This window comes from Coregonus lavaretus, assembly GCF_964263955.1.
Source record: "Coregonus lavaretus genome assembly, chromosome: 17".
In the NCBI taxonomy this organism is placed as follows: Eukaryota; Metazoa; Chordata; class Actinopteri; order Salmoniformes; family Salmonidae; genus Coregonus; species Coregonus lavaretus.
The window spans coordinates 47,531,747-47,546,016 of NC_140004.1; the positions used below are offsets into that span (position 1 = coordinate 47,531,747).

Here is a 14,270-nt window from a genome sequence, read left to right on the forward strand (position 1 = left end):
CAAAGGATGTGAATACTTATGTAAATAATGTATTTCTGTTTTTAATTTGTTACACATTTGCAAAAATTTATAAAAACCTGTTTTCGCTTTGTCATTATGGGGTATTGTGTGTAGATTGATGAGGAAAATGTGTTATTTAATCCATTTTAGAATAAGGCTGTAACGTAACAACATTTGGAAAAAGTCAAGGTGTCTGAATACTTTCCGAATGCACTGTACAGTATACTATCTTTCAGAACCTACACTTACAGTATACTATCTTTCAGAACCTACACTTACAGTATACTGTCTTGCAGAACCTACACTTACAGTATACAGTCTTGCAGAACCTACACTTACAGTATACTATCTTGCAGAACCTACACTTACAGTATACTATCTTTTAGAACCTACACTTACAGTATACTATCTTTCAGAACCTACACTTACAGTATACTATCTTTCAGAACCTACACTTACAGTATACTATCTTGCAGAACCTACACGTACAGTATACTATCTTTCAGAACCTACACTTACAGTATACTATCTTTCAGAACCTACACTTACAGTATACTATCTTTCAGAACCTACACTTACAGTATACTATCTTTCAGAACCTACACTTACAGTATACTGTCTTGCAGAACCTACACTTACAGTATACTATCTTGCAGAACCTACACTTACAGTATACTATCTTGCAGAACCTACACTTACAGTATACTATCTTGCAGAACCTACACTTACAGTATACTATCTTTCAGAACCTACACTTACAGTATACTATCTTGCAGAACCTACACTTACAGTATACTATATTTCAGAAACTACACTTACAGTATACAGTCTTGCAGAACCTACACTTACAGTATACTATCTTGCAGAACCTACACTTACAGTATACTATCTTTCAGAACCTACACTTACAGTATACTGTCTTTCAGAACCTACACTTACAGTATACTATCTTTCAGAACCTACACTTACAGTATTCTATCATGCAGAACCTACACTTACAGTATACTATCTTTCAGAACCTACACTTACAGTATACTATCTTTCAGAACCTACACTTACAGTATACTATCTTGCAGAACCCACACTTCAGAACCTACACTTACAGTATACTATCTTGCAGAACCTACACTTACAGTATACTATCTTACAGAACCTACACTTACAGTATACTATCTTGCAGAACCTACACTTACAGTATACTATCTTTCAGAACCTACACTTACAGTATACTATCTTTCAGAACATACACTTCAGAACCTACACTTACAGTATACCATCTTTCAGAACCTACACTTACAGTATACTATCTTTCAGAACCTACACTTACAGTATACCATCTTTCAGAACCTACACTTACAGTATACCATCTTTCAGAACCTACACTTACAGTATACTATCTTTCAGAACCTACACTTACATTATACCATCTTTCAGAACCTACACTTATAGTATACTATCTTGCAGAACCTACACTTACAGTATACTATCTTTCAGAACCTACACTTACAGTATACTATCTTGCAGCAACATAAAGCACTACTATCCCCAGTTAGCTGTAGACGCTACTGTGGGAATTCAATGGGAATTCTTCACAGGAGAATGCATTGTGTGTGTGTGTGTGTGTGTTTATCAAGCCTCCATGCAGTGACTCAACGGGATAAAAGAATGTCCACTTTCACCTGCAGTGAAATATTTAATACTCGTGTCGGTGTGTGAGACCAAAGAGGGGTATTTGGAGAAAAAAAAAGACACAAGGATAAGAATTTTCCGAATTGTTGTGATTGAAAACAAGGCTCAGTGGGCTGCATGTACAGAGAAAGCACAGTTCATTTTATGCTTGTTTTCCTACTTTGCAATTGAGCCCCCAAGTCCGTTGCAAGGTTCATATTACACGGATGCCGGGATGGCATATCAGGACACCCCTGGAAGCACTACCATGACAACGTGGACATTCCGATAGGTGTTACAAATAAGTGAATGTTCTCTGGCCCTCATAAAGAGCATTAATGTACAACATAAGTGTTATGTTTTATGATACCTGCATTACTTTACAATACGTAGCCTACCTTATATCATGACGATGTCATGACACATTTTAGAAACCTCCATTTCTTTTCGCTGCCGTTAAAAGGAACAATCATTCACTGTCTGCTGATGCCAGTACAATCTACCAAAGAATCTCAGTCCTGTACGGCATCCTTCATTTCTGAAGTAGGAAATATTCTGTTGACCACTCTGTTTCTGGTAGTGGGACAGTAGGACGTTGTTGACCACTCTGTTTTAGTGTAGTGGGACAGTAGGACGTTGTTGACCACTCTGTTTTAGTGTAGTGGGACAGTAGGACGTTGTTGATCACTCTGTTTCTGGTGGTGGGACAGATCAGCTCGGGTAAGGTGAGTCAGTGTTAGTTTGCATTGGCAGGATGAACTGTGTTCACACGGCGACCTCTCCATCCACAGTGTTCACACTGCTAGTCTGGAGTCCATGAGGAATGTATGCCTGAACCCTAATCCCATTACTGCTGCAACACCAAGAACGGACTCAAGCATTCCCTCTGTTGTCCATCTTCCCTGACAGGTTACATCAGTTTAGAATGCTTCTGTCATGTCTGCATGTTAAGGCCGGGGCGGCAGGTAGCTTAGTGGTTAAGAGCGTTGTGCCGCTAACCGCAAAGGTCGCTGGTTCTAATCCCCAAGCCGACTAGGTGAAAAATCTGTCGATGTGCCCTTGAGCAAGGCACTTAACCCTAATTGCTAACTGTAAGTTGCTCTGGATAAGGGCGTCTGCTAAATGACTAAAATGTAAGGATACGGTACTTGCTGCTGAGCATATTTTTTACTTGCTTGTTTGAAAGGTGCAACAATTTAATGTTAACCAGCTTGACATGGGAATAGATGCAGGCAAGGTTGAGAGCTTACTTGACAGAGCTAGTCCCCTTGCAGTACAGTCTAGTCCCCTTGCTGTACAGTCTAGTCTCCTTGCAGTACAGTCTAGTCCCCTTGCTGTACAGTCTAGTCTCCTTGCAGTACAGTCTAGTCCCCTTGCTGTACAGTCTAGTCCCCTTGCAGTACAGTCTAGTCCCCTTGCAGTACAGTCTAGTCCCCTTGCTGTACAGTCTAGTCTCCTTGCAGTACAGTCTAGTCCCCTTGCTGTACAGTCTAGTCCCCTTGCAGTACAGTCCCCTTGCAGTACAGTCTAGTCCCCTTGCAGTACAGTCTAGTCCCCTTGCAGTACAGTCTAGTCCCCTTGCAGTACAGTCTAGTCCCCTTGATGTACAGTCTAGTCCCCTTGCAGTACAGTCTAGTCCCCTTGCTGTACAGTCTAGTCCCCTTGCAGTAGAGTCTAGTCCCCTTGCAGTACAGTCTAGTCCCCTTGCAGTACAGTCTAGTCCCCTTGCAGTACAGTCTAGTCCCCTTGCAGTACAGTCTAGTCCCCTTGCAGTCTAGTCCCCTTGCAGTACAGTCTAGTCCCCTTGCAGTACAGTCTAGTCCCCTTGCAGTACAGTCTAGTCCCCTTGCAGTACAGTCTAGTCCCCTTGCTGTACAGTCTAGTCCCCTTGCAGTACAGTCTAGTCCCCTTGCAGTACAGTCTAGTCCCCTTGCAGTACAGTCTAGTCCCCTTGCAGTACAGTCTAGTCCCCTTGCAGTACAGTCTAGTCCCCTTGCAGTTCAGTCTAGTCCCCTTGCAGTACAGGCTTGTCACCTTGCAGTTCAGTCTAGTCCCCTTGCAGTTCAGTCTAGTCCCCTTGCAGTACAGGCTTGTCACCTTGCAGTTCAGTCTAGTCCCCTTGCAGTACAGTCTAGTCCCCTTGCAGTACAGTCTAGTCCCCTTGCAGTACAGTCTAGTCCCCTTGCAGTACAGTCTAGTCCCCTTGCAGTACAGTCTAGTCCCCTTGCAGTACAGTCTAGTCCCCTTGCTGTACAGTCTAGTCCCCTTGCAGTACAGTCTAGTCCCCTTGCAGTACAGTCTAGTCCCCTTGCAGTACAGTCTAGTCCCCTTGCAGTACAGTCTAGTCCCCTTGCAGTACAGTCTAGTCCCCTTGCAGTTCAGTCTAGTCCCCTTGCAGTACAGGCTTGTCACCTTGCTGTACAGTCTAGTCCCCTTGCAGTACAGTCTAGTCCCCTTGCAGTACAGTCTAGTCCCCTTGCAGTACAGTCTAGTCCCCTTGCAGTACAGTCTAGTCCCCTTGCAGTACAGTCTAGTCCCCTTGCAGTTCAGTCTAGTCCCCTTGCAGTACAGGCTTGTCACCTTGCAGTTCAGTCTAGTCCCCTTGCAGTTCAGTCTAGTCCTCTTGCAGTACAGGCTTGTCACCTTGCAGTACAGTCTAAAGTTCCCGAAGGTTGTTCAGCTGTGCTATAGAAGGTCAAGTAAGTGGAGAAGGGGGCATTTGACAAGCCAAATAGCATTATATCGAAGTTGTACAGTCCTTTATGAAGAGAATAGTGACACCAAGGAAATCTATTACAATAAGGAACACCAGGACAAGATACTTTTGACATTTTATTTGTCAATGTATATATATATATATATATATATATATATATATATATATATATATATATACATTGTATGTTGGTAATGTAATTAACTTACATTTCTGCCATATATGTCTTAAAAAGCCATGTCAACATATTTATCAAGATATAGACATAGTCTGTAAAAGGCAGATTTTCTTAATAGTGTGTCATCTCAGAAATAATACAGTATATTACACAAAACAGGTGGTTAAATAAACACTGAAATATTACATTTCTACAAAAAGGTAACCATAAATAACATTATCACATTATATGCAGATACTTTACTTACATCAGTACATGTCCTCATCACTAGCTTCATGTAGCTTTTATAGATAATTCATTATCATACAAACTGATTTTAATCAACTGTGAAGTGTCGACTTTGAGAGGGGTGTCAGAGCGGTATCTTAGACGTAATGGCCCAATTTTTGAGGAAGTTAAACCCAAAGACTGCTACCGAAGCTTGTACATGTATTTGGTGTAGGGTAGTGGAGGCTTACACAAATGGGTCCCTTTAGAAAATATAAGACCATTTATTTTCACCTCAATGAGCAGTGAGAAGATAAGAGTGAACTAAAGTAATGTGTACTGGCATCGTTTCAGGAAGTCCTTCTAATGATTGTCCCCTGATGACATATTACAACTTGAAAGCTATTTGATACTTTCCAAGATGGAGACGTTTAGATCACAGTTTTGTCTGTCTGTCTGTCTGTCTGTCTGTCTGTCTGTCTGTCTGTCTGTCTGTCTGTCTGTCTGTCTGTCTGTCTGTCTGTCTGTCTGTCTGTCTGTCTGTCTGTCTGTCTCTGTAGGAGGAAGACTATGGTTTGTAACAAGTGACGAAGTAAAATGGAAACGTTTTCTCTGGAACACTTTGATGATGTCAGAGATGTTGACCTGTATCCTGGTGGGTTAGGGTCAGATATGTTGACCTGTATCCTGGTGGGTTAGGGTCAGATATGTTGACCTGTACCCTGGAGCATTAGGGTTAGGGTCAGATATGTTGACCTGTATCCTGGTGGGTCAGGGTCAGATATGTTGACCTGTATCCTGGTGGGTTAGGGTCAGATATGTTGACCTGTATCCTGGTGGGTTAAGGTCAGATATGTTGACCTGTACCCTGGAGCATTAGGGTTAGGGTCAGATATGTTGACCTGTATCCTGGTGGGTTAGTGTTAGGGTCAGATCTGTTGACCTGTATCCTGGTGGGTTAGGGTCAGATATGTTGACCCCAATCCTGGTGGGTTAGGGTCAGATATGTTGACCTGTTTCCTGGTTGGTTAGGGTCAGATCTGTTGACCTGTATCCTGGTGGGTTAGGGTCAGATCTGTTGACCTGTATCCTGGTGGGTTAGGGTCAGATATGTTGACCTGTATCCTGGTGGGTTAGGGTCAGATCTGTTGACCTGTATCCTGGTGGGTTAGGGTCAGATATGTTGACCTGTATCCTGGAGCATTAGGGTTAGGGTCAGATCTGTTGACCTGTATCCTGGTGGGTCAGGGTCAGATATGTTGACCTGTTTCCTGGTGGGTTAGGGTCAGATCTGATGACCTGTATCCTGGAGCATTAGTGTTAGGGTCAGATATGTTGACCTGTATCCTGGTGGGTTAGGGTCAGATATGTTGACCTGTATCCTGGTGGGTCAGGGTCAGATATGTTGACCTGTATCCTGGTGGGTTAGGGTCAGATATGTTGACCTGTACCCTGGAGCATTAGGGTTAGGGTCAGATATGTTGACCTGTATCCTGGTGGGTTAGGGTCAGATATGTTGACCTGTATCCTGGTGGGTCAGGGTCAGATATGTTGACCTGTATCCTGGTGGGTTAGGGTCAGATATGTTGGTCTGTATCCTGGTGGGTTAGGGTTAGGGTTAGATATGTTGGTCTGTTTCCTGGTGGGTTAGGGTCAGGGTTAGATATGTTGGTCTGTTTCCTGGTGGGTTAGGGTTAGGGTCAGATATGTTGGTCTGTATCCTGGTGGGTTAGGGTCAGGGTTAGATATGTTGGTCTGTATCCTGGTGGGTAACCAATGACAGATGGGAGTTTCCTGACACAGAACACCGCTACTGGGCCAGTATTCAGAAACAGTGCTGATCCAGGATCCGTTTTTTTGCTTTCAGACCATAATGAACAAGAGGGGTAACCTGATCCCAGATCAGCCTGAGATGCGTTGTGTCAATGGCTCCCTAAACATGGAGTTGATGTTTGTTCATTTACAGACGGATGTGCTGTTACTGCTAGTCATTGTAGTGAAAAAATTGCTTTCAGAATGCGCTGATTCATGATCATGTATAATTAACAATGGAGTTTGAAATAGGCAATAAATGTTTTGGAGGGAACACTTCGGTCGTATGGTTGTATGTATTACACTATGCACTACGCATGGTGCTTAACATTGGTGTATGACAAAAAAAAACGTTTTAGAGTTGGGAAAAAAAATAACTCAAGCCGTAGCTCCTGTATGTGATGTTGTTGCAATGAGTGGGATTGGATTGGATGATGCATCTCCCAATCCAATAGGCTTTTCATTTAACTACTGTAGTCTAAAAGGTTCCAATCAGCATTATATCATTTGAATCACCCAGTATTGGCCCTGGTTCAACAGCAGGCTGCCAATAAGCCAGGGTGGATGTATTTACCTTCTGCAAGGCCTGCAGTGACTGGCCTCTGTGTTCCCCCAACCCCAGCCTTGCCAGACTCATTTTTCAAATTAGGATTTTTCCAACTGACACTACATATTTTGCCATTAAAATGTCCCTAGAACATTCAACTCCCAAATGGCGCCCAAAATTAAATGTTTAGAGGGAATGAGGGTGGATTTTCAATGTCTGAAACTAGCTTTAAAAACAAAACCTTTTAGATCATTCACGAGGTGGAAGAGGAATTAAAGATTGGAGATTTATATCAAATCATTCAAATGAACATTTCCATTTCATTATTTCTCTTCCAGACACCTAGCTGACATACAGCAGTTATTATAGGATCACATGAAGCTTTATATTCAAATGCCCTTGACAGATTTATTTTTGTGTCAACACAGGCATGGATTTTATAATCGACTGCATTCACGGCTGATCATTGAAAAGAGTGAAGCCGGAGGTTTTCATTTCAGAAATCGTTTTCCACGCTTTTCATTTTCACCAAACTGTTGCTTAGAAACTAGCTACGAGCGTAATTCATTATTGGACATGATTTACTGCAGAGCAGATTCAAAACAATTCTATATATATATATATATATATATATATATATATATCTATATATCTACAACATATTGCCAATGAGATGCTCCTACTGCCCAGGAAGAGGATAATATAAGGGTGCATGAAACCAGGAGCAATAATGACAGTTTAACACCATCTAACCCTAATAATGCATCTGATATTATTAATAATGCATTCATATCAGACGTGTACTAAATAAGTGAGTCTGTATCTTTCATCTCAGGTTTCTATTAGTGTACTAAAATACATCAATATAACTCTAATTTACACATGTCATTTTGATGATTCTATAGTTTCCCCACATATATATATATATAGTCAAATAACAGGTCTCAGAACTGTAGAGGAGAAATAGATGTTACTTTTCATCTCAGAAGAAACCAGTTTAGTCTGTTCTTTGTAGTTGTTTCAGAATCATCATATACTGCAATATACAGTATACTGGGGGGAGGGCATATTACAGAATTACTATATTTACTCAAAAAAATAATAATAATCCTTTAGAAAACTCTTACTTTAGAAAATAAGCAAAGTAGATGGGAGTTTTTTTCCAGAGAATTTGACTTTGCAAAGTGTAATACTTTATAAATTACTTGATTGGTTGATTGAGGATCGAATCACAGCAGAGATACCAAAGTTGTGTAATCCAGAGTTCAAAGACTGAAATCTCCTGAAGTAGCTTGGGGCTGGTCCCTTTAGCGCGGGCCATTCCCCTGGTTTCTGCGGGCCATTCCCCTGGTTTCTGCGGGCCATTCCCCTGGTTTCTGCGGGCCATTCCCCTGGTTTCTGCGGGCCATTCCCCTGGTTTCTGCGGGCCATTCCCCTGGTTTCTGCGGGCCATTCCCCTGGTTTCTGCGGGCCATTCCCCTGGTTTCTGCTCCAACCGCAGTTGGAACTAACCCGGGTTCATCTCATCAACCAGCTAATTATTAGAATCAGGTGTGCTAGATTAGGGTTGGAGCGAAAACGGCAGCTCTCGGGGAAGAGGGTTGGAGAGCCCTGCCATAGACTGTTCTCTCTGCTACCGCACGGCAAGCGGTACCGATGCACCAAGTCTGGAACCAACAGGACCCTGAACAGCTTCTACCCCCAAGCCATAAGACTGCCAAACAAAACTGCTAAATAGCTCATCAAATCTGATCTGACATGTTATCTCTGATCTGACATGTTATCTCTGATCTGACCTGTTTATCAACCCCTGTTATCTCTGATCTGACATGTTATCTCTGATCTGACATGTTATCTCTGATCTGACCTGTTATCTCTGATCTGACCTGTTATCTCTGATCTGACCTGTTTATCAACCCCTGTTATCTCTGATCTGACATGTTATCTCTGATCTGACCTGTTATCTCTGATCTGACCTGTTATCTCTGATCTGACCTGTTATCTCTGATCTGACATGTTATCTCTGATCTGACCTGTTATCTCTGATCTGACATGTTATCGCTGATCTGACCTGTTATCTCTGATCTGACCTGTTACAGGCTTATGGATCCCTGTTATCTCTGGTGTTACTGTAGCCCTGTACTGGAGTGCAAATGCTTTTTACACGGTTAAAAACTGCTCGCACTGTTTGTTATAAAAACAGGTGAAAACAAAATGTTATACTATTAACGTCTTCTGTACTGGCCCTCTTAAGGGGAGAAGACACCTATATATATATATATATATATATATATATATATATATATATATATATATATATATATATATATATATATATTTGAACAGAGATGAAAGTGGTGCAGCTGTGTGATTGGAACTTTCCTGAGTTTATGAAAGTCAAAAACTTTAAAAGAGAAAATGTAAAACGCAAATAAATGACAGTATGTCTTTCTTGAAATAGCATGACTGCTCTGACAGCCGTGGACAGTGTGTAGAGTCTCTGGTCATCATTCCCATGATGCTTCCTTCCGCGCTACGCTGCTTCCCTGGAACGGGAACGTCAGGAGCAACGGATGGTAACCATGGTGATGCTCTACGCGGCCGAGAAGTTCGATCTGATAGAATCTTCTCGTAACTGACGATGCTTCCCGATGTCACATTCCTCCCTCGCCGTGCGCCTCTGAATGGTTATCCTGTAGTTCTTCCTGTTAGGAACCAAACAAGACAAAAAGACTTTGAGAAGGGTTTGAATTGTCTGTCTTCTCCTTTAGACCAGGTCAGTAATTGTGCACAGATTCTTGTTTACAGTGAAATGGCAGAGGGGCCTCCTATAGTCTGGGGCTTGCGCTTTTCCTACTAGATCAGCCCTGTAGTAGGAAACCACTAGATCAGCCCTGTAGTCGGAAACCAACATCCACTCTTACTAGATCAGCCCTGTAGTAGGAAACCACTAGATCAGCCCTGTAGTCGGAAACCAACATCCACTCTTACTAGATCAGCCCTGTATTAGGAAACCACTAGATCAGCCCTGTAGTCGGAAACCAACATCCACTCTTACTAGATCAGCCCTGTAGTAGGAAACCACTAGATCAGCCCTGTATTAGGAAACCACTAGATCAGCCCTGTAGTAGGAAACCACTAGATCAGCCCTGTAGTCGGAAACCACTAGATCAGCCCTGTATTAGGAAACCACTAGATCAGCCCTGTATTAGGAAACCACTAGATCAGCCCTGTAGTCGGAAACCACTAGATCAGCCCTGTAGTAGGAAACCACTAGATCAGCCCTGTAGTCGGAAACCACTAGATCAGCCCTGTATTAGGAAACCACTAGATCAGCCCTGTATTAGGAAACCACTAGATCAGCCCTGTAGTCGGAAACCACTAGATCAGCCCTGTAGTCGGAAACCACTAGATCAGCCCTGTAGTCGGAAACCAACATCCACTCTTACTAGATCAGCCCTGTAGTAGGAAACCACTAGATCAGCCCTGTAGTAGGAAACCACTAGATCAGCCCTGTAGTAGGAAACCACTAGATCAGCCCTGTAGTCGGAAACCACTAGATCAGCCCTGTATTAGGAAACCACTAGATCAGCCCTGTATTAGGAAACCACTAGATCAGCCCTGTAGTCGGAAACCACTAGATCAGCCCTGTAGTCGGAAACCACTAGATCAGCCCTGTAGTCGGAAACCACTAGATCAGCCCTGTAGTCGGAAACCACTAGATCAGCCCTGTAGTCGGAAACCACTAGATCAGCCCTGTAGTCGGAAACCACTAGATCAGCCCTGTAGTCGGAAACCACTAGATCAGCCCTGTAGTAGGAAACCACTAGATCAGCCCTGTATTAGGAAACCACTAGATCAGCCCTGTAGTCGGAAACCACTAGATCAGCCCTGTAGTAGGAAACCACTAGATCAGCCCTGTATTAGGAAACCACTAGATCAGCCCTGTAGTCGGAAACCACTAGATCAGCCCTGTAGTCGGAAACCAACATCCACTCTTACTAGATCAGCCCTGTAGTCGGAAACCAACATCCACTCTTACTAGATCAGCCCTGTAGTCGGAAACCACTAGATCAGCCCTGTAGTCGGAAACCACTAGATCAGCCCTGTAGTCGGAAACCACTAGATCAGCCCTGTAGTAGGAAACCACTAGATCAGCCCTGTAGTCGGAAACCAACATCCACTCTTACTAGATCAGCCCTGTATTAGGAAACCACTAGATCAGCCCTGTATTAGGAAACCACTAGATCAGCCCTGTAGTCGGAAACCACTAGATCAGCCCTGTAGTCGGAAACCACTAGATCAGCCCTGTAGTCGGAAACCACTAGATCAGCCCTGTAGTCGGAAACCACTAGATCAGCCCTGTATTAGGAAACCACTAGATCAGCCCTGTATTAGGAAACCACTAGATCAGCCCTGTATTAGGAAACCACTAGATCAGCCCTGTAGTCGGAAACCACTAGATCAGCCCTGTATTAGGAAACCACTAGATCAGCCCTGTATTAGGAAACCACTAGATCAGCCCTGTAGTCGGAAACCACTAGATCAGCCCTGTAGTCGGAAACCACTAGATCAGCCCTGTATTAGGAAACCACTAGATCAGCCCTGTAGTCGGAAACCACTAGATCAGCCCTGTAGTCGGAAACCACTAGATCAGCCCTGTAGTCGGAAACCAACATCCACTCTTACTAGATCAGCCCTGTAGTCGGAAACCACTAGATCAGCCCTGCAGCAGGAAACCAACATCCACTCCCACCAACTGAGCCACACAGACAGTACTGAACATTATCTGTATTTTTTCAGCAAAGTGCTGTTTTACCTGATGAAGTAGAAGGCCATGAGCAGTGCTGTCCCCAGCAGGGCTCCCACTATGATCCCAGTAACAGCAGATACTCCTAGTCCACCTGCTTGGAGAGGCAGAGGGAGGCTATTAGTAAGGGCTAACTGCACCTCTGCTGTACACCTGTGTTACAACAGTATATCAACCAATGTGTTAAATATTTATGTTAATAGATTTTAGGTCTGTATCAAAATCAGACGCTATATATCCATTGTTTAGATGAATGGAATGTTCGTGTCCTGTATATTTGACTGTGATATGTGGTTGTCTCACCTAGCTATCTTAAGATGAATGCGCTAACTGTAAGTCTAGATACGAGCATCTGCTAAATGATTAATGTAAAATGTAAATGTTTTACATACAGATCTCATATTACTGTATAGATTAATTTTTTTCATTCTTTAAATATTGATGTCACAAATGTATCATTTGTACTGTCCCTTATTAAAAATGTAGTTATTTGGTACGTTTGACTGTGTTTGACTGTGTACCTAGCAGTACTACTTATTTCTCTGAGAGTGAGGTGGATATATAGCAGTTTGCAAGAAAAACATGATTATTTGTCTCTCTGAAATGAAAGATTTCAAACAAATACATGTCTGTCGTTGAACAACCCTATGCCATGACTAGAGAGTAAAAAAACAAAACAATTTATTTGAAAACTTTCAAACAATAAAAGCAAATTTACCAACATTTCTGAAAATTGATATATAGCTTTTTGGAAATGAATTCTTCATATATTCTTTCAAAATATGATATGAATACATTTATTTTAATGATGGTACCTGTCAATGATTTTAGAGGTCGGTATAATGATGATTTAAATCTGATCACAATGTGTATTTTAATCGTCTACACCCGTCTAATAATGTGGGCACGACCAGAAGACAAGATCAGAACAAAGGGTGCATTTAAGGGGCAGGTATAAACAGGAGCGACAAAGATGGAGAAGAGGAGCAGTAGAGATCAGGTCTGTGTTTGTTGGTGTGTGTTTGTTGGTGGAGACAGATAGAACAGACAATATTAGAGATCATTAGAGATAATTTACATGATTTGTCTGGCAGGTCTGTGTGGGAGGCTCTATGTAGTCCTCTCAGGGTGAAATGGTCAGGATTGAACCCCGGAAGCATCTGGAAACTCTCCTTCACACCGTGATAGTTACACACCGTCTGGGAACAAACAGCTGTCAATCTCAAATAGGACCCACAGATTGAGAAGTTGTGCTAAAAAAAAAGGTCAACTAGGAGGAGAAGGGGGATTTTTGACAAGCCAAATAGCATTCTACGGAAGTTGTACAGTCCTTTATGAACATAATTTATAAGGGGCCATTTGAAAAGCCGACTGGCATTCTATATGACTTATACAGTCCCATTGAGAAAGATTTTTGCCATCGAAAAAAAGCCATCTGATCACTAGTGATGCTAGAGGTTACAGGATTAGGTTGGATGTTATCTGATGGCTTTCTTCTTACATCATAGGTGTAGAGTACGAGTGCTGACACAGGGTCAGTTTGCTTTTTAGATTATAATGAATAAGATCACACAGACGGGGGGGGGGGGGGGGGGGACCCGATCCTAGTTCATATCACTCCTACTCTGAGATGCTTTATCAATAAGGACCCTGATAAAGGAGGGTTGGTGTTAGGGTCCTGTTCTTACCTCATAGGTGCCTGCCTTGGTGTTGGTCATGCTCATCACAGAGAAGTCTCCGTATCTGTCTCCGTTGAAGTCCATAGACACCTGGCCTGCGATGCCTAGCCCCAGCAACCAGAGGACCAGCGGCATGCAAAGAATGGCAGAAATAATTAGCTACAAGAGCCCAACATTCCAAGGAAAACAGAGAGCGGAGAGCAGAGTAGAGGAATTCCGTCCCCCGGCCAATATAACAGGAAATCCCATCTCTCCTCCCACCGCTTGTGTTGGCAGGCCATCCACGAATTGTAATTTCATCCCCACGGCTGTGTTCCCAAATTGTTGGCATTTTTTAACATTTTCTTTATTTTAACAAGAAAATATGACCCTGTTCTTGACGATTCCTGCTGAACAAAACATTGTTACTTCACGTTGAGAGCTGGCAATGTGTTGGCTTGGATTTTTAACCAGTTTGGCGAGGGGACATCCGTTCTGTAACTGGACTCTAATCATTGCAGATGAAAGGTTTTGCACTCTGACTCATCCCACTCCTATTAGACTTTAACTGAGTTATCTGGAGGAGATATTGTGGAACTGGATTGGTCTGTCGCCATTCTGTCTGTTGGATGTAAGCCTACATACTGCTGTAAGCCTACATACTGCTGTAAGCC

The 14,270-nt window shown here is 42.7% G+C and overlaps 1 protein-coding gene across 1 annotated transcript in view; it reads right to left on the bottom strand.

Annotated features, from left to right (window-relative positions):
• Positions 1-9,476: 9,476 nt before the first annotated feature.
• npr3 (natriuretic peptide receptor 3) overlaps positions 9,477-14,270 on the bottom strand; it is a 69,035-nt gene continuing 64,241 nt past the window's right edge. The window contains exons 5-8 of the mRNA XM_084180836.1: positions 13,627-13,721; positions 13,017-13,137; positions 11,948-12,035; positions 9,477-9,833 (exon numbers count right to left, since the gene is read on the bottom strand). Coding sequence (XP_084036962.1) covers positions 9,722-9,833; positions 11,948-12,035; positions 13,017-13,137; positions 13,627-13,721 — 416 coding nt within the window. The 3' untranslated portion in view covers positions 9,477-9,721. The remainder of the gene's footprint in view (positions 9,834-11,947; positions 12,036-13,016; positions 13,138-13,626; positions 13,722-14,270) is intronic.